Below are 27,431 nucleotides of genomic sequence, written 5' to 3' on the forward strand. Positions count from 1 at the left end.
CATCCCTGTGCTATGCTCATTATGAGGGGCTCCCACCATCCCTGTGCTATGCACATTATGAGGGGCTCCCACCATCCCTCTGCTATGCTGACTTCCTCCTGGGGCTGCTTATTATGAGGGGCTCCCACCATCTCTGTGCTGTGCTGACTTCCTCCTGGGGCTGCTTATTATGAGGGGCTCCCACCATCCCTGTGCTATGCTGACTTCCTCTTGGGACTGTACCTCTGCTGTGCATATTATGAGGGGCTCCCACCATCCCTGTGCTATGCTCATTATGAGGGGCTCCCACCATCCCTGTGCTATGCTGACTTACTCCTGAGGCTGTACCTCTGCTATGCATATTATGAGGGGCTCCCACCATCCCTGTGCTGTGCTGACTTCCTCCTGGGGCTGTACCTCTGCTGTGCATATTATGAGGGGCTCCAACCATTCCTGTGGTATGCTCATTATGAGGGTCTCCCACCATCCCTGTGCTATGCAAATTATGAGGGGCTCCCACCATCCCTGTGCTATGCTGACTTCCTCCTGGGGCTGCTTATTATGAGGGGCTCCCACCATCCCTGTGCTGTGCTGACTTACTCCTGGGGCTGCTTATTATGAGGGGCTCCCACCATCCCTGTGCTATGCTGACTTCCTCTTGGGGCTGTACCTCTGCTGTGTATATTATGAGGGGCTCCCACCACCCCTGTGCTATGCTCATTATGAGGGGCTCCCACCATCCCTGTGCTGTGCTGACTTCCTCCTGGGGCTGCTTATTATGAGGGGCTCCCACCATCCCTGTGCTATGCTGACTTACTCCTGGGGCTGTACCTCTGCTGTGCATATTATGAGGGGCTCCCACCATCCCTGTGCTATGCTCATTATGAGGGGCTCCCACCATCCCTGTGCTATGCTCATTATGAGGGGCTCCCACCATCCCTGTGCTATGCTGACTTACTCTTGGGGCTGCTTATGGTGCAGGTGTCAGTGCTGTATATAACGGCGCTGGTGTCAGTGCTTTATGTCACTCTGCTGATGTCAGTGCTCTCTATCACGGTGCTGGTGTCAGATCACTCTATCATGGTGCAAGTGTCATTGCTGTATGTCACGCTGCTGATGTCAGTGCTCTCTATCACGGTGCTGGTGTCAGATCACTCTATCATGGTGCAGGTGTCATTGCTGTATGTCACGCTGCTGATGTCAGTGCTCTCTATCACGGTGCTGGTGTCAGATCACTCTATCACGGTGCAGGTGTCATTGCTGTATGTCACGCTGCTGATGTCAGTGCTCTCTATCACGGTGCTGGTGTCAGATGACTCTATCACGGTGCACCCTCTTTTTTTGCCTACCCTAACCTTCCCTCTCCTCCATTGCCTTCATGAGCTCCACAGTCCTGAATGGTCACAATTTCACATATAAAAAAAGAATGCTTGTAGTTGTCGATCCCAGATTTACCTCATACATGTGTTATGTCATTGGCCATGTGGTGGGACTATGTTTGCACAGCTAGTAATTATTTTGTGGCTGCAAATTTGATCTGTAGGTTTGCAAAGTTCACATCCCATTGAAGTCAATGGGGCTCGCTGCGAACGTTATGGTTCGCTAACTATCGGCCGTGTTCGCGGTCCGCGTTCGCGAAAACGTCCCGTCCGAAGTTCGTCCATCACTACTCACTTTTATGCAAGCAAGAAACTTTTTGGATATATACGTTAAACAGTATGTCGCCTCATGGTTTGAATGAAGAAATTTAAATAAATAAAATAATATAGGCACGTGCGTTTTTATAAAATGCACGCCTGCATACACTATATATTATATATTTAGATGAATTATGTTCTGATGTTGTCGAATGTAACAGTCATAGCTAACTTATACTTTAGTCATGTGCGTTTACAAAAACGCACGCCCTTCCATACCATATTTCTAAGTCCATCTAGTTCAGATGTTGCTCTTTCTGATGACGCGCCCTCTTTTGACAGCTCATCCACGTGATCTCATGATGTAATTTGGTATCTATAATTATTTTTAGATCTTATGAGGTAATTTTGTATTTATAATTAATTATTTTATTAATTTTACAAATATATATGATTTATTATTTTAATTTTATTTTTATATATTCAATATCATATATTTTTTAACAGTATGTAAAACAGTATGTACATATTTTTACTTCTAGTAACAACAGGAGACCCAGGGCTTTCCAGAGCTCATTAACCAGTGTTCCTTTCACATACATCTGTCCACTGAGTCCCAAACTGGCAGAGACCATCATGGCCTTCCTAATAATGTCTTTTGCATTACATAACAGAACATCTTCCTAAATGCTTGTAGCTCCCTCAAATTACAGGGCCCATAGTCAGTAGGCAAGAGGCTAGGCTTCAGTCACCTCCAAAATCCTCTGTCCCAGGTGAATCTATCACATTTCTCTCCCCATCAAAAGTCATCTAACAAGGTCCCAGACCTCCACCTGGTCTTGACATGTGTTAGTTGGGCAGAGTGAACTCACATACGGTAGTTAGTCCACATAATCTCCATTCATGGCTGCAAGGAATAGTTGTCATCGGTAGGTGTGGGGCAGAGATCATTGACTCTCTGTCAGGCTGCCAGCTCTTCAGCTGGGTGGTTTTTAACATTTTTGGGGCTCAGTCTGTTCCTGGGGAGAGGGGCTGATCACCCCAGCTCCCTGAAGCTGTGGAGACACTGTAGGTGCTAGGTAGAGGCCAGCGGCGCTCTGCCCTGTTGCCAGTGATTCAGCTGGGAGTAGAAGCTTCATCACATCAGCTTGTTGCTGGGGAGAGGGGCCGACTGCCCTGGAACTCTGCAGTTGTTGCCGGTGCTGAGCAGAGGTTGGTAGCACTCTGCCCTGTTGCCAGCACTTCTGCTGGGGACTCCACATAATCCGAATAACTTTCTCTTTTCATTTTGTTTAATGACATATGTACAGATGATAGCTTACCGCTCCAAAGCCAGAAATGGCCGAAATAACTCAAATTCTTTGGCATGCACATAATCTCCAGGAGCACACGCCACAGCTCCACTCCTAAAATCTCTTAGCAGTCGTAGATGCCGAGTGTAGGCGTCCCGTATACTCTTCCACTTGCCTTTCAGAGGTTTAACTGTTAAAAAAAAAAAATATATATATATATATATATATATATATATATATTTATTTCTTTGTCGATACCTAGCAACCTGACAATCATTAGCAAGTCTACACTATGCCTTTCAGGTTGGAAAATCTACAGTCAGTTGCATAGTCCATGACACCTGTTCTGCTATTTGGGATGTGTTGAAGGAAATTGTGTTACAAAAACCTACAACAGAAGAATGGTCACAAATCTCTGAAGTTTTCTGGCAACGCTGCAACTTCCCCAATTGCTTTGGAGCAATTGATGGAACACATATTGGGATCATAAAGCCCACGGGCAGAGGAAGCCAGTGTTTTAACTACAAGAAATATTTTTAGTTTGTTTTAATGGCAGTGGCTGATGCTAATTATTGCTTTCACTATATAGATATTGGGTCGTATGGCAGCAGTGCTGACTCTAGTATTTTTGGGCATTCTTCTTTTGGACACATGCTGCGTACCTTCCGGAAAACAGTCCACTCCCGGGCACAAATGGCCCTCCCCTACCCAGTGTATTTGTGGGGGATGAGGCCTTTACTCCGGGAGAGCATCTTCTACGGCCTTAGTTGGGGCACAATCTAACTGTACAGAAGAGTGTGTTCAATTAGCAGCTAGCAAGAGCACGTAGAGTTGTCGAATGTGCATTTGGCATTTTAGCAAACAAACAGTGGGTCCTGCACACGCCCATCGTCTTGCACATGCAGAATGCGGTCTGTGCTGTTAAAGCTGCATGTGCCTTGCATAACTTTGTAAGGCAGTGGGATGGATTTGAGTTTGAGGGCTCATTACTTCAGAACATGGAAAGAGCTCATTGGACTGGTGTTTGTGGAAGCAGACAAGGTACACATGTCAGGGATCAATGTGCGTCCTTCTTTATGTCTCCAGCAGGACAGGTCCCATGGCAGCTTGAGGCAATTGAATAATTTGAAATCTTTATTAAAGAGTAAAGTTACTCTGTTTGTTAATATAACTATATACTAAGCTGTACTAAATCATTTAAAAAAATGCTTTATTGATAAGAGGTCTCGTGTTTTTTTTTAATATATGTTTATCTTTGTGTACAACATCCATACAATATCAACTAAAGGTCAGAGTGTGCCCTCATGTATTTGTGACATGCTGTCTATCTACTTGTGTGTCCCCATGTAGCCTTGTTATCCCTCCTGCTGGAAGCTGCAGCGGTATCAAGTACCTGCTGAAGACTGGAAAGTTGCGGAGGCCTCTCTTGTACCTACTGCTCAACACTCGGTGGAGACAGAGAGTGTGAGGGCAAGAAGGGGCACATGTGTCAAACTTCAAGTACCTGACTGATGAGCCCAAGATAGCAGGGGAAGGCCTCCCTTACGTGTCTGGTTTGCGGCCCCTGGTAGGATAGACAGGAGGCACGGGACTGCAGAGTAGTATGAGAGCCTGGTGGGTTACTGCAGGAGGAAAGGCCCAAAGGACTCTATGCAGGTGGGTTAGTGATCACCAGGCAGCTGGATGCTAGCAGCGGATGCAGAGCAGGAGCTGAGCAGGCAAGTCCAATCCCAGGTACAGTCTGCAACAGACAGGCAGTGCAGTGCAAGGGGTCAGACAAGTTCAAAGTCCGGGTCACAGGCAGGGTTGGCAACAGGTGGACAGAGTAGCAGGTACAGAGGAGCAGGCAGGTTCAAGGTCACAGACAAGCCGGGGGTCGGAGGCAGGCAGAAGACAGGATAATCCAAAGGTCAAGCTGAGTAGACAGGAGATCAGATGCTCAGACGAGGTAACAGGTGCTAGGATACAGGGAGCTGCAGATAGGACAGCACCGAGCACAGTGCAGCGACAACCTAAATAGGCTGATGCGCACCGGCGCACGCACACAAGCACCCGCCCGCACATTAGTGCTCATCGGCGCACTCCAGGGCGCCCAGTACTGCATCTACTCTGAGAACTTCCCTGACAACATGTGCCGGAGTAGCTGCCAACATTAATAAAGTGATTGTAAGGTATTTTTTGAAATAACAAACATTTTATACTTACCTTCTCTCTGCAGTTTGTTTTGCACAGAGCAGCTCATATCCTCCTCTTCTCAGGTCCCTCTTCTGTGCTTATGGCCCCTCCCTCCTATGAAGTGCCCCCTCAGCCAGCAGCTTGCTATAGGAGCACCATAATGAGCACATGAGCAATGCCTTGGAATATGAGCATAAAACCTCTCTGCTTTTGCCCAGCCGACCTCTTAATTCCTTCCAGCCCCCTGCACTCTGGAAGGAGGTGGAAGGTGGAGTGTGAGCAGCTTGCTGCTGTTGTTTGAAGACAGACCCCTGTCAGGAAAACTGTCTGCCCTGTGGGAGACTGCAGCCCGTGTAAGGGGAATTCTATGCCCATGGGCCGGGAAAGGCTGGCAAGCTTTGAGAGTCTGGCAACCGAAGGAGGCTAGTGAGTCCAGAATGCTGGAAGGAATCGAAGTCGGTTGGGAGCAAGTAGAGAGGTTTTGGGTAAAGGTCCACTTTAAGACAGCATCTTTTTCCTGCTCCCAGGCATGAAGCATGTAGACAGCAGAGCTTATATAAATGTGTGGAAGTCTATTTCTTCCTGGTTGTCAGATTCCTTGAGAAGGAAAAGATACAGCCATCCACTAGAGGCTTGAAAAATCCCAATTTTAATACAGGCGCAACACCTACTTTAAAGCGGTTCTGCACCTTTAAAAAAATATATTAAAAGCCAGCAGCTACAAATATTGCAGCTGCTGACTTTTAATAAATTGACACTTACCTGTCCCAGGGTCCAGCGATGTCGGCGGCAGATGACGAGCGATCGCTCGTCTCTCTGTTGCCCCCGCCGCCATCCTCTGTCAGGGAATCTGGAAGTGAAGCATTGCGGCTTCACTGCCCGGTTCCCTACTGCGCATGCGCGAGTCGCTCTGCGCGTCTCTGCTGGTCCCCGCTGTGTCCTGGGAACTGTGTGTTTCCCAGAACACAACGGGGGGCAGGGCATCTGCGGCGGTCTGCGGGGGTCTTGTCCCGGAAGTAGGTGCAGATACCTGGATTATCCAGGTAACTGCACCCCCCTCCCCCTGAAAGGTGCCGATTGTGGCCCGCCGGAGGGGGGGAAGGACCAGATGAGCGGAACTTCCACTTCAGGGTGGAGAACCGCTTTAAGTTGGTGAATGCAGGCACCTTAGGAGGGGAGCTCGAAACTGCACTTCATTTGACAGCACTTGTTACTGGAGCACATCAAGCACTTTATAAGACCGTTTATGGACATACAGAACACGGATTAATCATTTATAGATTGTTGTATTAATAATTTCCAACTTTGCATGAAGAAACTTTACTAATTAATTTATTAGACATTACACCATCATAGTTTTTTATATAATAAAGTTTATTTACATAACATAAACATACATATTAAAATAGATATTGAAGGACACTTTCACTCTGACTGGAAATACCCCCTCTACTTGGTTTCCACTGAGACCAAAATTGTCCCCAATTTGTATAGCATGTATAAAACCAACCTTCCATAAACCATATAGGATCATGCTTCCAACATGTTTTACGGATTGCCCACTTCTTCAGGAGAGCACAAATGGAAGAACAGAGAGAGAGAGACTAAATAATGAAGAGCGTAGAAAAAATAGAAAATTGCAAGTACACAAACAACATCATTGACATGAATGGTAAATGTCCCATATCTACTAATAATAACCTACGAGTTAGTTATTCTATTTCCTTGGCATGTTAATACCCATAGCAGATATGGGGCATTTACCATTTTATGTCAATGATGTTGTTTGTGTATTTGCAATTTTCAATTTTTTCTACTCTCTTCATTATTTAGTCTCTCTGTTCTTCCATTTGCGCTCTCCTGAGGAAGCGGGCTCACCGTGAAACATGTTGGGAGCATGACCATATATGGTTTATGAAAGGTTGATTTTATACATGCTATGCAAATTGGGGACTGTCCTGGAAATTTCCTTGGGCTTTGTACGCAAATCCACACTACGCCAAAATGTACATGTCCAGTGTCAAAATGCACACAAAGCACAAAACATTCCTTCGTGCTTAAAAGCACATTTTTATCAAGCTCTTTGGTACAAGGAAATGGAAGTACCTCAGTAGCACCAGATAGAATCAGAAAAGATGCTGCTGTAGTCTCGCGGTGTCTGTCTTTTAAGAGCACAGGCACTTTGTTTTTATTTATGGGCAACAAAAGGAATGACAAACAGGAAGTCATGGCCCCAACAGCCAATCGCATCCTACATGCAAAATGACATCACAGGAAATGACATCACAGGAAATGACTACAAAGGAAATGACAACAGTAAAGGGGAGGGCATAAACAAGAGTGGGGGAAAGTGCATATGTCTTACCCACTTGAGGCATGTACACTGCCGCCCTCCCAGCCACATGCATGCACATCCACCATCTTGGTCAGCATGGAGCCTATTCAATACTGCTCAGAGTAACCAGTATCTAATAAGATAATTTTACTTGTTCTTATAGGCTTGAGACGATCTGTAGGGACTTTGCTATACGAGTATACCAACAAGGCAGGTATCAATGTTCTCTTATAAAAGCAGATATGTATCAAAAAGGGATAGCATAGCCACAACAGAGATATAATATGTTTATCTCATTATGCAGACTTCGCTTCTCTAATGTGCTTAGACATTTGAAGGCAAGAAGCCCAGCACATTGCGCTTGATACTTACAAACAGGCAAATCCTCCCACACACCGAGAACATGTCCTCAAGCCCCTGAGAAGGTTTCCATACTGACAGTTTTACCGCTGGTCCCGATTCAATCCAAGTGCGCTCCTCAGTTAAATCAGACACAGGGAGACAGGTGACAATCTATAAAACACACATCCTAGAATAAAATGTCCACATGAGTCCATATAATTGTGTAGCGGATTACATTTTGGACAAAGTGTCATTCATGTGTAAATTTAGTTTTTGCCTCAGAACAGTAGTGGGGTTCTGAGGGTTAATTATGTAGGTTAACTTTGAAATCAGTTTGACTGGGCTGTGTTAGAGTTATGCCTGGTCATGTGTACGGTGGGGTGCACATGACAGGCCAGAACCAGGCCTGGTTGGATGTATCAGCTTCCTCTGAACCAATCAGTGGGTGTGCCGGGCCCCGTTGAGGAGTCTGGGGAGGGGTACTTAAGATATTGAGGTTACGTGTTCAGTAGGGGTTTGTGAGGCCCGAGCGGTCTGCTTTGGTTTCCTAGACCAGGGTAGCCCCGCGAGGGGTCCCGGTAACGGGGTGTTCGACACCCCGCAACATGCTTCCGTTGGATAGCCCCAATAGACCCGCCTGGTCTGGGGTAGGGATCCGTCTGTTCTCGAGTCTCGGAACCGGCTGAGGGAGGATTCAAGGTGTCCGGGTGTGCTCTCGGCTTGGAGGGGCACCACAGCTCATGAGAGAGACTGGGGGAGAACTCTTCGGAGGAGGGCCGACAAGTGGCATCCTGAGAAGTGCTTGGTTACTGAGTTGGGAAGGACATTGACAAATCCACGCTTTTTCCAGTACTATCAAGGAGACAGAGAACGTTCCAGGTACTGAGGAAAAAGGTTCCTGTTCACTTTCAGTTACAACTTGTTCAAGGTCAGAGATTTTACAAGTTTTGAATCAATGTGCTGAATCAATGTGCTGACTGCCATGATCTCAGGCTAGAGATCTGTTTAGCTTTGAAGTGCCCACCTGCGAGTGGCTACTCTCTGGGTGGTAATAAGAGACTTTGTTATGTCTGCAGTTCAAGGTGCCTGAGTTCTTCACCCTTGCCCTCTGTTCCCATATGAGACTGTGTTGTTGGATGTTGCTCCTGCAAAATAAAACCTTTCAAAAGGACTTTTTTGGTGTCAGCCTCCAAAGTTGTTGGGTATCAACCCTGGGAACCCCTAGACATGAAGGACAAGCCAAGCGGAGGTAACCGATAAGCCCAATAAGTTAAGGCCGCCCTACAATGGGTTATGGCCGCTACACGTGGGGGCTCGCAGTCCTTGCAGGGCTTTGGAACAGAGGGTGAAGAATGTTTTTTGAACTGCGCCATAAAAATCAGCGCCATCTTGGAGAGACTTTCACTGAGGTGCGTAAGCATGGGAGGAGCCAGCGCCCAGTGGGAGGAGTCTAGGCTGATCTTTTCTCCGCAGAAGGCACCGCGTGAGAGTGTATTGCGGAAGGAAGAAGCAAGTTTGTTTTCTCTGAGTCTAGAGAAAAGTTTGAAAATGCACCGATCTTCACATGCGCAGCCAGCGCCTGGACCTAGGATGCCTACAGTGAGGGGTCTAGCGAACGTGCAGATGCCTGGTACGGTAATTACAGATACGGGCATTTTGTTGCTGCCACAGGGGTGGTTTGTCCTATGCAATATCGGTGAAGTTGAGGCCCTCGGGATGTTGTGCATGAAGTGTGATGGGTTGGTCGCAAACCCCTGGCCGCTCTCAAGATGCCGGAGGTGTGGGGAGGTGTGTGTTCTGGGTCGAGCAACCTACTGTACAACCCCTGGCCTTCCAATATGATTGGGCCACGGTCATTTCCGCGGAGGAGCCTGTTGGATATGCCCCGGTGTCGTCCTTTGGGACCCAGACTGCCAGGAGGGACCCTGCCCCTTCTGAAGCTTTGGAAACCCTTGCGGAGGTTGCGGATGTGACCTCGCGGAAGAAGGCTGCCAATACAGCATGGGCCGTGCGGAAGATATCTTTCACATGGAAAATGTTGAACTGATTCCAGGGCTGTTTGTTGCATTGGAGCTATGGTCGGCATATTTATTGTGACAAAGTTATAACATACAGACCGGATAAAGAAAGTGCCATTTATTTCATCACCACCGTTGATGCTCAAGGGAAAGACCTAACTCTACCTGACCCAAGGTTTTATTGGTGAACTGTTCCTGGAGTCAAGTCTTTGAAAAATGTTGCAGAGAAGAAGAAGAATTTCTGTGTGTCTTCAGCTTTTCCAGTGTTTCTGCAAGTTACAAGGACTCTGGGGTAGTTAGGTAGATAGCTTCTACAGGAAGATGCACGTCAAGTTCTCCAGGCTTTTAGCCCCCCGTGCTCTGTTATCAAGAGACTCTGACCACTAGGTGGCGTGAGTCGGCAGGAAAAGAGCAGTAATAGGCAAGAACTTTTTTTATTTTTTCAAGCCATTAGAGAAAAGTTCATGTGTCTTTGAAGGAGGAAGTTCCATTGTATTAATAATGGAATTTCATTTTTCAAGGTCAAATGTATAGTGTACAATGTTGTCTTTGTATTGTGTTTTCTTTCAGAATGCACCGAGATCGACCGTCAAGCTCATCGGAGGCTAGGTGGGTTTAGTCAGTCAGCTGGGTGGTATATGTACAACACTGAATGTGTCATTGTGAAAACGTTAAAGTTTGAATACGTTTTCCCTTCTTTCCCTTCCCCAACACGCAAGAAAAAAAAACTCAGGCACTGCATAGTTTTTTTTTTGATAGGATTTTTACCCTAGTTGTTACCTAGACGATGGGGACATCGTCTAAATAACTGGGGGGGGGGGGGGGATGTGTATCGGATGACATTTTGGACAAAGTGTCATTTATGTGTAAATTTAGCTTTTGCCTCAGAACAGTAGTGGGGTTCTGAGGGTTAATTATGTAGGTTAACTTTGACATCAGTTTAACTGGGCTGTGTTATGCCCCGTACACACGAGCGGACTTTTCGACATCCAAACTCCGACGGACTGAGTCCGGCGGACTATCCGCTCGTGTGTGGGCTACAACGGACTTTAGCTTCGCAAAAGTCTGACGGACTTTAGAAATGAAGCATGCTTCAAATTTTCCCGACGGAACTCCGCCGGACCCGGTCCCCTTCGAAAAATTCGCTCGTGTGTGTGCTACTCCGACGGACTAAAACCGACGCTAGGGCAGCTATTGGCTACTGTCTATGAACTTCCTACGTCGAATCCAGTCGTACGTCATCACGTTCGACTCCGTCGGAGTTTGGTGTGATGGTGTGTGGTCAAGTCCGTTCGGTCGAAAAGTCCGCCAGAACTCCGGCGGAACTCCGCTAGAACTCCGTCGGAAGTCTGTCAGACTTAATCCCTCTCGTGTGTACGGGGCATTAGAGTTCTGCCTGGTCATGTGTACGGTGAGGTGCACATGACAGGCCAGAACCAGGCCTGGTTGGACGTTTTGGGTATCAGCTTCCTCTGAACCAATCAGTGGATGTGTCGGGCCCCGCTGAGGAGTCTGGGGAGGGGTACTTAAGATGTTGAGGTCACGTGTTCAGTAGGAGTTTGTGAGGCCCGAGCAGTCTGTTCTTGTTTCCTGGACCGGGGTAGCCCCGCATGGGGTCCCGCTCATGGGGTGTTCGATACCCCGCAACATGCTTCTGTTGGATAGCCCCAATAGACCCGCCTGGTCTGGGGTAGGGATCTGTCTGTTCCCGAGTATCGGAACCGGCTGGTCCGAGGCGCAGTAACTGAGGGAGGATTCAAGGTGTCCGGGTGTGCTCTCGGCTTGGAGGGGCACCACAGTTCATGAGAGTGACTGGGGGAGGACTCTTCGGAGGAGGGCCGACAAGTGGCATTCTGAGAAGTGCCTGGTTACCGAGTTGGGAAGGACATTGATGAATCCACGCTTTTTCCAGTACTATCAAGGAGACAGAGAACGTTCCAGGTACTGAGGAAAAAGGTTCCTGTTCACTTTCAGTTACAACTTGTTCAAGGTCAGAGATTTTACAAGTTTTGAATCAACGTGCTGACTGCCATGATCTCTGGATAGAGATCTGTTTAGCTTTGAAGTGCCCAGCTGCGAGTGGCTACTCTCTGGGTGGTAATAGAGACTTTGTTATGTCTGCAGTTCAAGGTGCCTGAGTTCTTCACCCTTGCCCTCTGTTCCCATATGAGACTGTGTTGTTGGATGTTGCCCCTGCAAAATAAAATCTTTCAAAAGGACTTTCTTGGTGTCAGCGTCCAAAGTTGTTGGGTATCAACCGTGGGAACCCCTAGACGTGAAGGACAAGCCAAGCGGAGGTAACCGGTAAGCCCAATAAGTTAAGGCCGTCCTACAAAGGGTTATGGCCGCTACAATAAAATTTCCACAACAGGACAATTTCAGTCTCGGTGGAAACCTAGTAGAGGGGGTATTGCCACTCAGAATGAAAGTGTAAATAAACGTTATTATATAATAAATTATGATGGTGTAATGTCTTATGACGGTACCAGAAAAACCCTATTTGCCCCCCAATCCTCTCCTTTTTGAAGTTAAAATTTTTGGGATGTTGGTACCTTTAATTTTTTCTTTTTCTATATATATATAGCTGAGCATTTGTTGCTTAATTAATTTATTAACTATATTGATTCATGTTGTAGAAGCAAATTAATAGTATATTATTTTGTCTGAGTAATACACACACTTAAAGGCACATGGATAGGCAGCGCTGGACATTTATCTCATACTTCATAGCGTATATCCCAGCAGCAGTCTGATAAGATAACTCACAGTACTTGTACACTAGTGATGGACGAACTTCCGACGGGACGTTCGCGAACGCGGACCGCGAACGCTGCCGATTGTTCGCGAACCGTAACGTTCGCGGCGGGCCCCATTGACTTCAATGGGAGGCGAACTTTGCAAACCTACAGGTCAAATTTGCAGCCACAAAATAATTACTAGCTGTGCAAACATAGTCCCACCACATGGCCAATGACATAACACATGTATGAGGTGAATCTGGGATCGACAACTACAAGCATTCTTTTTTTATATGTGAAATTGTGACCATTCAGGACTGTGGAGCGCATGAAGGCAATGGAGGAGAGGGAAGGTCAGGGTAGGCAAAGAAGAGGGTGCAGGAGATGATCACCAGCAGCATGACATACAGCAATGGCACCTGCACCGTGATAGAGTCATCTGACACCAGCACCATGATAGAGAGCACTGACCTCAGCAGCGTGACATACAGCAATGACACCTGCACCGTGATAGAGTGATCTGACACCAACACCGTGATGGAGAGCACTGACATCAGCAGCGTGACATACAGCAATGACACCTGCACCGTGATAGAGTGATCTGACACCAGCACCATGATATACAGCACTGACACCTGCACCGTAAGAAGCCCCAGGAGGAAGTCAGCATAGCACAGGGATGGTGGGAGCCCCTCATAATGAGCATAGCACAGGGATGGTGGGAGCCCCTCATAATATGCACAGCAGAGGTACAGCCTCAGGAGGAAGTCAGCACAGCACAGGGATGGTGGGAGCCCCTCATAATAAGCAGCCCCAGGAGGATGTCAGCATAGCACAGGGATGGTGGGAGCCCCTCATAATAAGCAGCCCCAGGAGGAAGTCAGCATAGCACAGGGATGGTGGGAGCCCCTCATAATTTGCATAGCACAGGGATGGTGGGAGACCCTCATAATGAGCATACCACAGGAATGGTTGGAGCCCCTCATAATATGCACAGCAGAGGTACAGCCCCAGGAGGAAGTCAGCACAGCACAGGGATGGTGGGAGCCCCTCATAATAAGCAGCCCTAGGAGGAAGTCAGCATAGCATAGGGATGGTGGGAGCCTTGTCTCAGATAGAGTAGCCCCCTCTGGGAATTCATCCAGCATTGCGACTTCCTCATCTTCCCGCTCCTGCTCCTCCACAGCTTGATCAATGACACAACGCAATGCACGCTCCATAAAGAAGGCATGAGGTACCATGTCACTGATGGCGCCATGGCTGCGACTGACCAGTTTGGTGATCTCCTCAAATGGCCGCAGAAGTCTGCATGTGTCGCGCATGAGCAGCCACTGGCGCAGTGAAAAAAAAACCAGCTCCCCAGAACCTGTTCTGCCACAGAGTTCATACAGGTAGACGTTAACTGCACGTTTCTGCTGGAGCAGCCTATCAAGCATATAGAAGGTTGAGTTCCATCGCGTCGGGCAATCGCAAATAAGACGTCTGACCGGCAGATTGTGTCGCCACTGAATGTCAGTAAGGCGAGCCATGGCCGTGTAAGATCTTCTGAAATAGGCAGAGATTTTCCTTGCCTGCCGCAAGATGTCCTGCACCCCAGGGTATTTGACAATGAATCACTGCACGACCAAGTTTAAGACGTGTGCCATGCATGGCACGTGCGTAATTTTTCCCTGTTTCAATGCGCTAAGCAGATTGGCACCGTTGTCACACACCACTTTACCAACTGTCAAATTGAGCGGTGTTAGCCACTGATCTGCCTGTGAACGCAAAGCTGAAAGGGGTGACGGGCCAGTGTGGCTCTTGGCTTCCAGGCACAAGAGACGCAGCACGGCATGGCAACGTCTCACCTGGCATGTCGAATAGGTTCTGGGGAGCTTGGGCGGCGCAGCGGAAGAGACGCTAGCAGCGGAAAGGAGGAGTCAGCCGAGGAGGAGAGGGAGGAGGATGGAGTAGGAGAAGAAGAGCCAGGCCTGCATGCAATCCGTGGCGGTAAAACCAAATCTACTAGGGTGCCACGGGTTACATGCTTGACGCCCGTCAGAAGGTTCACCCAGTGGGCAGTAAAAGTGATATACCTTCCCTGCCCGTGTTTGCTAGACCACGTGTCTGTGGTCAGATGTATCTTGGCACCGACACTGTGTGCCAGAGATACATTCACTTGCCACTGAACATGGCCATATAGCTCTGGGATGCCCTCCTCTGAGAAATACTTCGTTCCTGGGACCTTCCATTGTGGTGTTTCAATGGCCACAAATTTTCGAAAGGCCTCCGAGTCCACCAATTTATATGGCAGTAGTTGGCGGGCTATGAGTTCTGACAAGCCACCCGTCAACCGTTGGGCAAGAGGGTTATCCGGCGTCATCATTTTTTTACACTCGAACATTAGGCCCACGAAAGCCTGCCTTTTTGCAGAAAAATGTGAGCTTGGCGTGATGGAAGGTGGAGTGGAGGACAATTGTGAGGAGAGAGGAGAAGAAGTAGAAGACGAGGCTGGACGGTGAGAGCCTGGAGTGTGGCTTTGTGTGTTCCGTTGCTCCCACTGGGCTCGGTGGTGGCTGCTCATGTGCCTTCTTAAGGCGGTCATCCCTAGGTGAGTGTTGGGCTTACCGCGACTAATGCGTTGACTGCAAAGATTGCAGATGGCAACACTATTGTCAGCAGCGGACACGTTAAAAAAAGCCCACACTGTGGACGATGTGCTGGCGTCCTGGGAGCACCAGATGTTACCGTACATGGTCGATGACTCGCTCCTGATACATTAGCAGTCTGCTTTGTCCCTACTGTGCAATGTAAGTTATTCCTGCTTCTCCTCCCTATCTGCTGGTCCATATCTCCCTCTGAACTCCCCTCCTCTTCCTCTCTTGTGGGCACCCACGTGACATCACTAGACACGTCATCATCGATGTCACCTTCCCCACTGCTATAAGTAGAGATCTCGGAGTAGGCAGCAACACCGGGGACCAACCTCCTCCTTGGGCTGATCTGGGTACTGTCGTCAGACTGCTGAGTGGCGGTTCTTGCTACCTCCTCTTCCTGATCCAATGCCAAGAGTGGCTGCGCATCAGAAATGTCTTGATATGGATCAGAAAATAATTCCTGTGACTCAAGCGGAAGGTATGTGGTGGTGGTGGTGTTGTTGGTGGTAGTGTCTTTGGGGGTGCACATAGCAGAGAGTGAAGAAGAGGGTGCAGATCGAGTGGATGAGGAGGGTGCAGAAGAGTAAGGCTGAGTGAGCCACTCAACCAAGTCTGGTGCGTCCTTTAAAGTAATTGAACGCACCTTCTGCAACTTCCCACTTTGGCTCAAGCCTGTTGCTCCTGCCCTACCCCTACCACCCCTGCGGAAGGGCCTGCCTCTTCCTCTGCCTGTCATTTTTTAAATGACCCTGTGACAAAACTCTCAGTCCCTATACTGATAAAGGACTGCTGCAGAATAGGGCAGCAGTCAGCAGTAGTGCACCTCAACCCTATATATTGTGGACCTATACCAGTCCTTAAGGATTAGCAGACTGTACCTCACTCAACTCTATGTACTGTAGTACACTATACCTTACCAGTCCTTATAAGGACCTTTGTGGAACTAGTAGGTTGTGATTAGCAGACTCTACCTCAGTCCCTATACTCATAAAGGACTACTGCAGCAGAAGGGCAGCAGTCCAGTATAATATTCTTTCTATATTTGGAAGAAAGTGTACAAGCCTATTACCATACCAGTCCTGAAAAGAACCTTTGTGGACCTAATAGTAACAGCTACTGATTAAACTGACTGTCCCTCACTGCCACACACAGCTTCCTGCCTGTCCCTATTTAAACTGACAAAACACAGACTGCTGCAACAATAACTTGAATAGCACTCAAAACTATATCCTGTACTACTTTACCATACCAGTCCTGAAAAGGACTTTTGTGGACATAATAGTAACAGCTAATGATTAAACTGACTGTCCCTGCTGCACACAGCGTCCTGTCCCTCTCTCTACACTGACAAAAGACAGGCTGCTGCAACAATGACTTGAATAGCAGTGCCTCAAACCTATATCCTGAACTACACCTAACACCTATACCATATCAGTCATAAAAAGAACTTTTGTGGACCTAATAGCTAGCGATTTGGGTCACTGCAGTCTCTCCCAGCTCCACACAGCAACCTCTCCCTATAGTGACAGTATAAAGAATGTAAAATGACCGCCGGATCCGGTCTATTTATAAGTTAGGGGGAATGTCCAAGTGTCAATGTGCTGTAATGTCTCAATTGACTGTCCTGTACCACATGATGGATGTGTCATCATAGGTCAAAGTTCTTTTACACAGTAAACACGGAAGTCCGCCGGGCGAACAGCGGCAATAGTCCGCCGATCGGGCGGACCGCGAACAGCCGAAATTCGCCGCAAACCGACCGCCGGGCGAACCGTTCGGCCATCCCTATTGTACACATTTCATAGCACGGGGAGCACAATATATAAACTATTTCCATACAAAGTCTGCCAAAGAGACACCAGACTTTATCCAAAGAATCTCTAATCTTGTTCCGAGTGCTCTAAAATGTGGTCTCATCATAAAGACTGGCTCCTCAAGCCATTGTTTACTAAATAAAAAACTGCTTGCAGGGAAAATGTATTTAAATGTTATATTTTTCTTTATAAATGTCAGTTTTGCTGCAGCAGGTTTTATACATGGTACAGATGCACCACTTTACAGGCAGACTAAGGGGACCTCCAGGCACTATATTTAAATGAATTTTTCATTTTTATTATTTCACTTTCATTCATATTTTTGAATGTTAAATGTTTTATATTGTATGCCTGTAATTCTTAGGAATAACTCACTTAAATCTGTCCAAACAAGAGTCTAGTAGACATCCCGGGTATGATAAAGTTTGAAACACAAAATCATAAATTATAAAAAATAGTAATATAATAATAATAATATATTCTATTCAATAATGTAATCAAACCAAAAACACTGAAATTAGTTCAAACAAGGGTGCAATATTACTAGTCACTGTAATAGTAGACACTGCATATTGATTTAGTAAACATCCTGGGTATGAAAATTTTTGAAACATGGGCCTGCATAAAGTCTGACATAACAGGACAATGGAACCTGGTTTATTTTCTGATTTTCTTTCCACTGTCATCTCGCATCAAGCAACAAGCCACGCACATCCTTGTAGGTGCTGACCTTTTCTCGGTTGGTAGGATGTAGTCCATGAAGTGAGGACCAGTCAGGCATTCCAGGTTGACAACGCCAACAGTATGACGTCCAGCCCTATTCACAGCCATTGATGGCGTTTGGTGGTTCACAAAGATACATTCGGCAACTTTCCAAATTAAGTCAGAATGAATCACAGGCTTGTCACTGTTTTTTTTGGACAGAATGTAGGCATTGCACAAGCATTGCTCAAGAAGATGCCTGAAGATCTTCTTGTAGTACTTCTTTTGCTGTTTCCTCATTGGTAGAATGTCATTGCTTGGTCGGCTTTGTCGACACCTCCTATACTGTTCATGTAGTCTATCATTACTTGTGGCTTCATGATTTCTTTCCCACCTCCTTTCGTGCATACCATAACAGTGGAGGTATTATGAACTGTACTCATTAGGCACACATCTTTCTTGTCACGCCATCGCAGTGCCATCATTTTGCCTTTCTGCCAGGCAACCATTACTCCAACCATCAGCTTTGTATTGCCAAACATTGGCGGCATGTCGCACTAGCTAGCCCTAAAGGTTCCATAGGCATCTGTTTTACAGAAGAAACTCAAAGTTCAGGAGACGTATAAAAGTTGTCTTAGCAGTATAGCCAGTGTTTATCTGGTGCTCCAGATGGAGTAATCCTTAGGGGTATAGTCTGTGGCTGTAATAGCTGGATGGTGATGCATCCCTGTTTTTTCTGTATAAAAGTTGTTGGCTGTTACACAATAATCCTGATTTAGCAATGACTCAATGAGTAAAAGAATGGAAAATGTTGCCATTCATTAGATGCTGTATTTTGGATTGAATTTAGTTCCTTTTCCAGTGTATATGACTGAATTCCAAATGTAGCCAGTTGACAATTTGCACAGCATGTAGGAGTTTATGCCAAATCATGCTTTCTTTGATGCAATGTATTGTACCCAGCTGAGCCTTCCCTTGTAGGCCATTAGACTTTCATATATGATGATATCTCTTTCTGGCACATAGCTCCATTGGAAATTCTTTAGAATCATTTGCAATACTTCTCACATTTTCTTTAGGTTCATCAAATTCTTCATTGTTTTCAGTGTAAATATTTCATGATCAGGGGAAATCTGTACTCTGACATGACCATGCCAAAGAATGGAGTGGCAAGTTATTTACCGTATATACTCGAGTATAAGCCGAGATTTTCAGCCTCTTTTTTGAGGCTGAAAGTGCCCCCCTCGGCTTATACTCGAGTCATCGCTGTCTGCCCGCTCGATCAGCGTGTCGAGCAGACAGACAGCGGCCATTCTATTCAAAAGCCGCGCCTCCGGCTCCGCCTTCGCCTGTGATAGGCGGAACACTGAATTTCCCAGCAGCCTGTGTTCCGCCTATCACGGACATCGTATCATCCTCGTACTACGGACGAGGATGATACGACGTCTGTGATAGGCGGAACACAGGCTGCTGGGAAATTCAGTGTTCCGCCTATCACAGGCGAAGGCGGCGGCGCAGCTTTTGAATTTTACAATGGCCGCCGACGAAGAGGGCACGGGACGGAGGCAAGGCAAGGCACGGCACGGCACGGGACGGGACGGGGGCAAGGCAAGGCACGGCACGGGACGGATGCAAGGCAAGGCACGGCACGGGACGGAGGCAAGGAGGCAAGGCACGGGACGGAGGCTCGGGACAAAGGTAGGCTGGACACACACACACACACACACACACACACACACACACACACACACACACACACACGGATGGATGGAGACACACACAGGGATGGATGGATGGATGGATGGAGACACACACACACAGGGATGGATGGATGGATGGATGGAGACACACACACACAGGGATGGATGGATGGATGGATGGAGACACACACACACAGGGATGGATGGATGGATGGACACACACACACACAGGGATGGATGGACGGACACACAGGGATGGACGGACACACAGGGATGGACGGACACACAGGGATGGACGGACACACACACAGGGATGGACAGGCATGTCTCACCCTCGGCTTATACACGAGTCAATAAGTTTGCCAGTTTTTTTGGGGGTAAATTGGGGGCCTCGGCTTATATTCGGGTCGGCCTATACTCGAGTATATACGGTATTTGTTTTCAAATACCTCTTCTGCAAGGGTTTCCCCACCAAGCCCAGAAATGTCCAAATGTCATCTTTGGTCACTGGTTCCCACTTTCTGCTTCTTGGAAACTTCATAGCATAGTAGCTAATTGTTGTTCTTTGTACCGGTTTGTCTCAGTTATAATTTTTTCAATAACCTCATCAGTCAGAAATAATTGTAAGTATGGCAAGGGGTTGTCATGTTTAACATCTACTTTCATACCAGATGTGTAGTAAATGGGAATCTCGTGGGCTCTGCCTGACCCGTATCACAGTCAATAAAGCACCAAGTTCACACATCACTTAGCTCAGTCACAGGATCGTCGATATCGTCACTTTCAGTGTCTGATGATGAATTTCCCTACTAATCACTAGCTCTAATTCACTATAGCTGTTTTCTAGCTGGTCTAAAACCACTTTTGAACTAAAGGGACGCTTTTTGGGTGCCATGGACATTCTCAAGCTTCCAGGCAGAAAGAATGGCAAAAATGTAGGCAGGGCACTGGACAAAGCATTAGGGACAAAACTGAGGGGAAATGGTTTGATACAATATACAATGTATTGCGTTTATGTTATGTTTTGAACTTTTTGAATTTCCCGCCCAGTTCCTCTTCCTTGTGTCACAGCGCTCGCAGGGAAGGGAACCCGAAACACAGATGCTGGCATCCACTGTAGGACAGAGAGGGAGGACATCGGGTGATCATAGGGACAAGGTAAGTAACAGTACAGGGATACTATGGAGTAATCCCCAGTGTGGCTCGGGGATACCACTTTTGGTACTGAAAATTAACCCCGAGCCCCACTCGGGATTACCGCCAGGGAGGTTAAAAATCACTGCTCCTTTAAAAGCGATCTTTTTTAAGAGGGTTTTTTTTAATTGGTGCCATACCCTATTTATGGTCAATAACTTACATATAATCCTTAAAATGGGTACTTTTGATTTTCCAGTTTGGGACTTATAGACTTCAATAGGGTTTGTCGTTTGTGTCTGAACTTTTGTGATGTTCAAGAGTTCTGGCGCGAACTGAACAGGGGATTGTTCGGTCCATCTCTAATCCTGATTACTTCATTTCAGATTTACCTACATGCTTGGCTTGTGTGTGTTTAAGTGGGTCAGTTTACTGTGAAGAAACGGAGATTGAAGAAGTGCCTCCCTTACCCAAGGAGACTGCATACCTATATGCACGGTTTAACAAAATTAAGAAAATCACTGTAAAAGACTTCTCTGATTTTCGTAAGTAAAACTCAACATATTTTTAAGATGTATTGTAATAAGGGGTTAAATCCTGTGTTACATTTATTCATAGGTTCATTCATATATTTACCCTTTCAGATATGTGGTCAGTAAATGCAAAGATTAAAACACACACAAAGATTGTAATAAAGGAGATTTACTTAGCTTCGATTAAAGATGTATTACAGATGATACGATACAGGATAAATACAGCATATTCAATCCAGGGGAGTCACAGCCTCCTTAGATATGAGATACCTGGAAACAAAAGCCAACATGATTCAGACGTCAGTCCTGAATCAAACCTCAAACTCCGGACTGACCTCCCAGTCATATTTATATGGCAGGGAAGACAATAGCTACAGCTGATGAAAAGAAAAGGTCAAAGGTTCCAAACTTCCCATAGCATAATAAAGCAGATGTCTCATGCATTAAACATGTTGTATATAGATAGAAGTGATTTCATTTAAAACTATTACTAGGTTTCTTGTAATTCAATAACTAAAGTTATATATGAATATATACCCATATTACATTCCACCCCTTGATTTACAAGATTCTTAGTTTATAATACTCAAGAATACCTATAGATATATCAATATGTTCTACTCAAGGTAATCTTTTCGCTTGTATTCTAATATAAACATTTATGGCTTCATTAATTTCATCCTTCACATTTCCAGTATTATGAGTATGTATGCGAAACATTCCTCATTATTAAATATGGTCCATCTCCTATATATCCCACTCCTCCCACTCACTTTCTCTGTCTGATTTACCTGCCCAGGAAATCTCATTCTGCTATGTTAGGGCTTAAAAATATAAAAAATATCAAAACTTCTAAAAATATAAAAACAACTATATGTTGGACTAACAGAATAACACCAATCCTCCTTTTGAAAGTAGAGACATGAACATCAAACTTTCCTTTAGAAACTTGTCAAAGTCCTCCATATCTGGTGGACAGCAGAGTCTTAGCCCTTGTACACACGGTCGGATTTTGTCCGACGGATTTTGTCCGAAACTGTTGTATACACACAGTCGAACAAAGTTGTCAGAAAATCCGATCGTACTTAACGTGATGACATTATTTCGTTAGGACGGGACTACGTTCAGGCTGGTAGCCAATAGCTTTGGTCTAGGAATTTGATCTGAGCATGCATGGCACTTTGTCCGATCGGAATTCTCTACACATGATCGGGCAAAGTCCGATCGGATCATGTTGTCGGAAAATTTTATAGCCCAGCTGGAAAACTTGGTCCCTCTGATACTCCGACGGAAACAGTCCGATGGAGCCCACACACTGTCGGATTATCTGACAACACGGTCCTATCGAACATTGTCCATCGGAATGTCCGACCGTGTGTACAAGGGCTTAGACATCCAGTTACCAGTTCGCAGCATAGCACTTGCAACACTGTAGAACTGAAAAGAACTGTAGAATACATAGTCCATATCCTTCGGACAATTTCAGCTCACAAGTCATAGACTGGCAGGCACATAACCACATAGTAGCTGGAACTTTTACAGACAGTTCAGGCACAGGACCATCAGAGCAGATAAAACAGTTCAAGTACTTCACCATCAGATTCAGGTACTTAACCATGATAACGGATAGAACAGTTCAGGTACTCGACCCTCGACCCTCAGAACAGGTGGAACTTGCACCAACAGTTCAGCTGCCGATCATTGGTAAAGAATTTATAGACCATTTCTGCTGTCAAAAGTGTTTGTCTCCTTTCTCCAATATACTTCTAGTTGACGTCATGGCAGGTGCATTACCAAATATGTCAGTCCAACATTCCGTAATTAACAACAATGCCCATATAGCCCATTATAGATTTCTGAACAGGCAAATCGATGATCATTAGTGACCTGGCTTAACACAGAAAAACTCAGCTTTCTACATTAAAGGTGAAATATTATTACAGGTATATTACTCATCACCTGAACTATACACTACTCTGTCTAAAACTATAGGCCCAACTTTAAACTACTTCATGTGTGTTTCCTCCTCCACTTTGATCTCTTTCCACACTCTAAAGACATTCTGGCAGGCTAACCGGCTCTTGTCTACACTGATCCCAATATGTGCATATAATATGCCCATGCATATGTGTCACTGTACTCTACATGCCAGTCTCATCCCAAGCAATCAAGGAGAATTGAGGAAAACCAAACCTGAGAACCTATTTTATAACTCTTTTTCTTTACCAAGAATATTTTTATGAAAACTCAATCAGGTGTATAGAATAGGGTGGTCAAAGAATTACTGAGTGTCAGATATAACTGACTGTATACATACCACTAAAACACCTCGTTTTGAAAGACTTAAAAATTGTGTTCATTGCAATAATATTAACCTAAATGCACAATTATAAGTAGACATAAAAGTACCTGTTTTTTCCTTGATAAACAAAACGATTACGGTACTTTAAATTTAAACTGTCAATCATGTAGGAAAATGTACTTTATATGTAAAACCCTAGGCACACTCCCACAGCGGTAATGCCTTACAGTTCCACCAAAATAATTATGGCAGAATATACAGAAGTAGATGCTGCCATAATTTAGCTTACATATACACAGAAAGGAACAATATGTAAATGTTTGGGTATTCTTACACCCTTCAAACCATTACAAGTATTATATAATTCCAGATATCAAAACAATCTTGCTGTCAATATTCAAACATTAGTTGTTTTATATAATTTTAGATTCAACTCAATCAGAGAAAACCCTTATGCCTTGTACACACGATCGCACAAAATGTGCGATCGGATCATGCTGTTGGACAATCCGACCGTGTGTGGGCTTCATCTGACTTTTTCCGTCGGAATTTCCGACCCACAAAGTTTGAGAGCTGGATCTCAAATTTTCCGACAACATGATCGGATTGCGTCAATTCCGATCGTGTGTAGCCTAGTCTGACGCACAAAGTGCCATGCATGCTCAGAATAAATTATGTGACGGAAGCGCTCAGTCTGGTAAAACTAGCTTTGTAATGGATATAGCACATTCGTCACGCTGCAATATTAAAAATTGTTTAATGCAGCGCATTCTCTTTTTCTTTATAATGCTAGAAGAATGAAGTTGTTTTGCTGCTCATATTCACACAGACTTCTCCAAAACTTATTTCTTTATTCTTTTCCTGATTTCATGAATAGAATATTTCTATTCGTCAGATGTCCCAAATAATTTTGGATTTTTATCTTTAAATTTTCTTTTACATTTTGTGGTTGTTTTTTTAATCAAGATCTCCTTTTTTTTTTTAAATTTGGTCATCTTCGTAATTTTTTTGTGTGTCAACTTAGCAGAACACCATTATTATCTTTTTAATTTATTGTTTTATTTTTTAATCTCGAGGAGGTTGTTTGGTGTTGGTATCCCTTGTTAATTTGACTTTGCATTTTTGAAATGTACCTGCCTACTCCCAAATAAACTGTCCTGTAAAACACATCAGCAAGTATTTCTTTAACCAAAAAAAACTTTATTAGGTGTCATAATCAAATAAAGAGGGAGGCAACGCTGCAGAAACTGGTAAAATTGGCGAGCCTTTGGCCCCCAGGGCAGACATCAATTATTTAAAGGCAAAAATTGGTGGCCTGAGGAGTCCATATATAAGGGAGTACAGTCTGGTCCAGAAGTCCAAGAGATCAGGACCAGCAGCAGATGGCATCTATGTCCCCAGGCTGTGATCATACAAGAGCTTGCATCTTCTGTCAGACCAGACTGAACCCAGGCCAATCACTCTCTGGTCTTCCTTAGACACTTCCCTCCAGGCTTCCTTCCAGGCTTTGGCTCTACTGTTGTAGTTGTGGCAGGAGGTGGAGGAGGGCGATGGTCGACCTACAAGCTGCCACTTGCCACAGCCTCCTCCCGGCTGAGTTCTTCCTGTGTATGAAAATGGGACATAGTTTTAGTTTTGTGTTCATCAATCACACAATTTTCAGCTCATGACTGTTGCAAATTGAATGTTAATAAATAAAACAGACTATCATTCTGAGCCCAGCATTTTTCATTCTTGTCCCAATCATTTTTGGTCACTGCTGTCTATTGATATGTAAAACACTTTGTTAAATCAGAACTTACTGATCAATAATAACATCTAGTTAACATCATCAGGCCCAGGTTGGAAATCGGAAGCCTCAGCTGGGGGGAAGGAAGCCTTGAAGCCTTGAGGGAAGACTGTAGAGTGCTGGCCTGGGTTCTCTCTGGTCTGCCAGAAAATGCAGCCTGTCATAGTACAACATACTGGGGACATAAATGTCATCTGCATCTCCTGATCTCAGGGAATCCTGGACCTTCCTGCGCACCCTCAGATATGTACTCCTCAAGCCACCAATTTTGGCCTTCACATAGGTGATGTCTGCCGTGGGGACCATCGTCTTCACCAAAGCAAGCAGTTTCTCCAGTGCTGCCTTCCTCTTTCTTAGGTCCTTAAAAAAGGGGTGGTTCACCTACCACAGGCAGGGCAGCTCCCTGAGCATATCAATGAATATGGCAAGAAAATGTGAGTCCTTGAAGGGATCCATATTCTCTGCAAGACACAACACAAGACAAACCCTAATGTCAGGTTAAACTCTTCTAATCTTGTCCCAATATAAGCCTTAATCTAGAAGCAGTATAGGCCAGTGATGTACCAATTTAAAACTGTACCTTCGTTTGAACGATCAGCATTTCCGCTACTCCTTCCTCTGCTCACAGATCGTACGTATGACGGCGCACGTGTGTTACACTTTATATACAGTGCTCATATGTGAAACTCCGCCCGCCCCTGACGTTCTTTCTAGTTTATTCCCCACCCCTTCTCTTTCGGTGCAGTGGGGAGAGCACATGGCGGAGACACAGCAGGTGCATACTAATTATTCCAGTAATAAGGAGGACAACGAAAGCCCAAAGCCTGAAACGTCCCGATCCCGGAGGAGAAGATTTAAGGCCTCAAATATGTCTTTTGTAGAGATGTTGGAGATGGTGGACATATTGAAGAGGAACGACTATGATGGGAAGTATAGACCTTACCCAAACCCAAATGTCAGAAAGGCCAAGATCATGACTAAAGTTGTGAAGAGTCTGCAATAGAATTTTGGGGGTATGACGATCCAAGGATCAACTGAGGTCAGACCTGAAACTGAGGGAGCACGATCAGTACAGAAAGATCAAGAGAGTTCTTCAAAAAAGTTTGTAGTTGTCGTGTGTTCATATTATTATTATTGCTTGCATACTGCTCCATGTGCTTTTATTTAGTGTTGTACAGTTTAAAATGGCCACTCATGTTCATGGGTTCAATCGTTCATAGTAAACATTGTTTGTTCGCCCACTTCATAGACGATGTTTTTGAAAGTTGCAGCTAACTACATTTGTTCATCCCTCTTTCTAGTCAAAGAAGTTTGTTGTCTAGAGGGGTTTGTAACTAGAATATAATGCAAACTTGATTCAGTGTAAAGGAGAGGACACTCAGTAGCTGTTTACACATCTGGACTCAGGAGCACTAGTGTGGGACACCAGAACACCCTTTTTATTAGGGTGTCCCACACACGTGCTTCCATCTGTGAAACTTGCACAAAACAGGTAAGTATTCCAGCTTTATAAAGTGTAAAAAATAATGTTTTCAGCTTTGAACTCTGCCAAAAAAGTCAATTGTACGACACTTCCAAGCAATGTTTCATATTCCTATTTCTGTCCTCAAATATCTGTGTGCTAAAAGTATTCCTTTTTTACATTCTCATAGGTGAGAGAAGACTCGGGATGTCTGAGGACACCAGGCACCCCACACATCACAAAGAAGGGGAAATCCAAAAAACAGACACAGAGGAGGAGGAAGGAGAGGTTGTTGAAATTGGCACCACAACAGGTGAATGCCTGAGACCACAGCTTCAGGTAATAGATGTATGCCTGCATTTTTATAAAACATGGTGTGTTTTTTGGTTTATTTTTAGTTGATGTGGATGTTGTGGAAGAAGAATCGCATTTTACCAGTGAAAGTGCCCAGATCCTCATCGGGGAGATAATGGGGTGCAATCGCGATTTAGATAATCTCAAGAAAAACATCAATGAGGTTCAACAAAAAATGAAGATCATTGATGTTTTAGCGAGAATCTGAAACACCCAAAACTAACTGGTATCAATTTTATATAAAAAAAAAACTGTTTTGTATTTTGACAAAAGCCAAATTTGGAATATGCACACAGTGCGTCAACATGTGCTATCTCCCATCATGGGGGATCAATGTACACTTGCAACCCCTTCCTCACTACAAAAGTGGCTGAGATGAAGGGGTTGCACCCCCAAAACACGTACATTGATCCCCCATGATGGGAGATAGCACATGTTGACATTAGGCATGGGATCAGAAGGAAAATGTCCAGCTTGATTCACAATTTG

At 45.2% G+C, this 27,431-nt stretch overlaps 1 protein-coding gene across 1 annotated transcript in view; it reads left to right on the top strand.

Moving 5' to 3' along the window:
• Window positions 1-27,431, top strand: part of OGN (osteoglycin) — a 407,576-nt gene that overhangs the window by 113,860 nt on the left and 266,285 nt on the right. The window contains exon 3 of the mRNA XM_077452477.1: window positions 20,889-21,047. Coding sequence (XP_077308603.1) covers window positions 20,889-21,047 — 159 coding nt within the window. The remainder of the gene's footprint in view (window positions 1-20,888; window positions 21,048-27,431) is intronic.

This window comes from Lithobates pipiens, unplaced genomic scaffold (genome assembly GCF_037356315.1).
Source record: "Lithobates pipiens isolate NorthernLeopardFrog02 unplaced genomic scaffold, aLitPip1_a1.2 Scaffold_23, whole genome shotgun sequence".
NCBI lineage: Eukaryota > Metazoa > Chordata > Amphibia > Anura > Ranidae > Lithobates > Lithobates pipiens.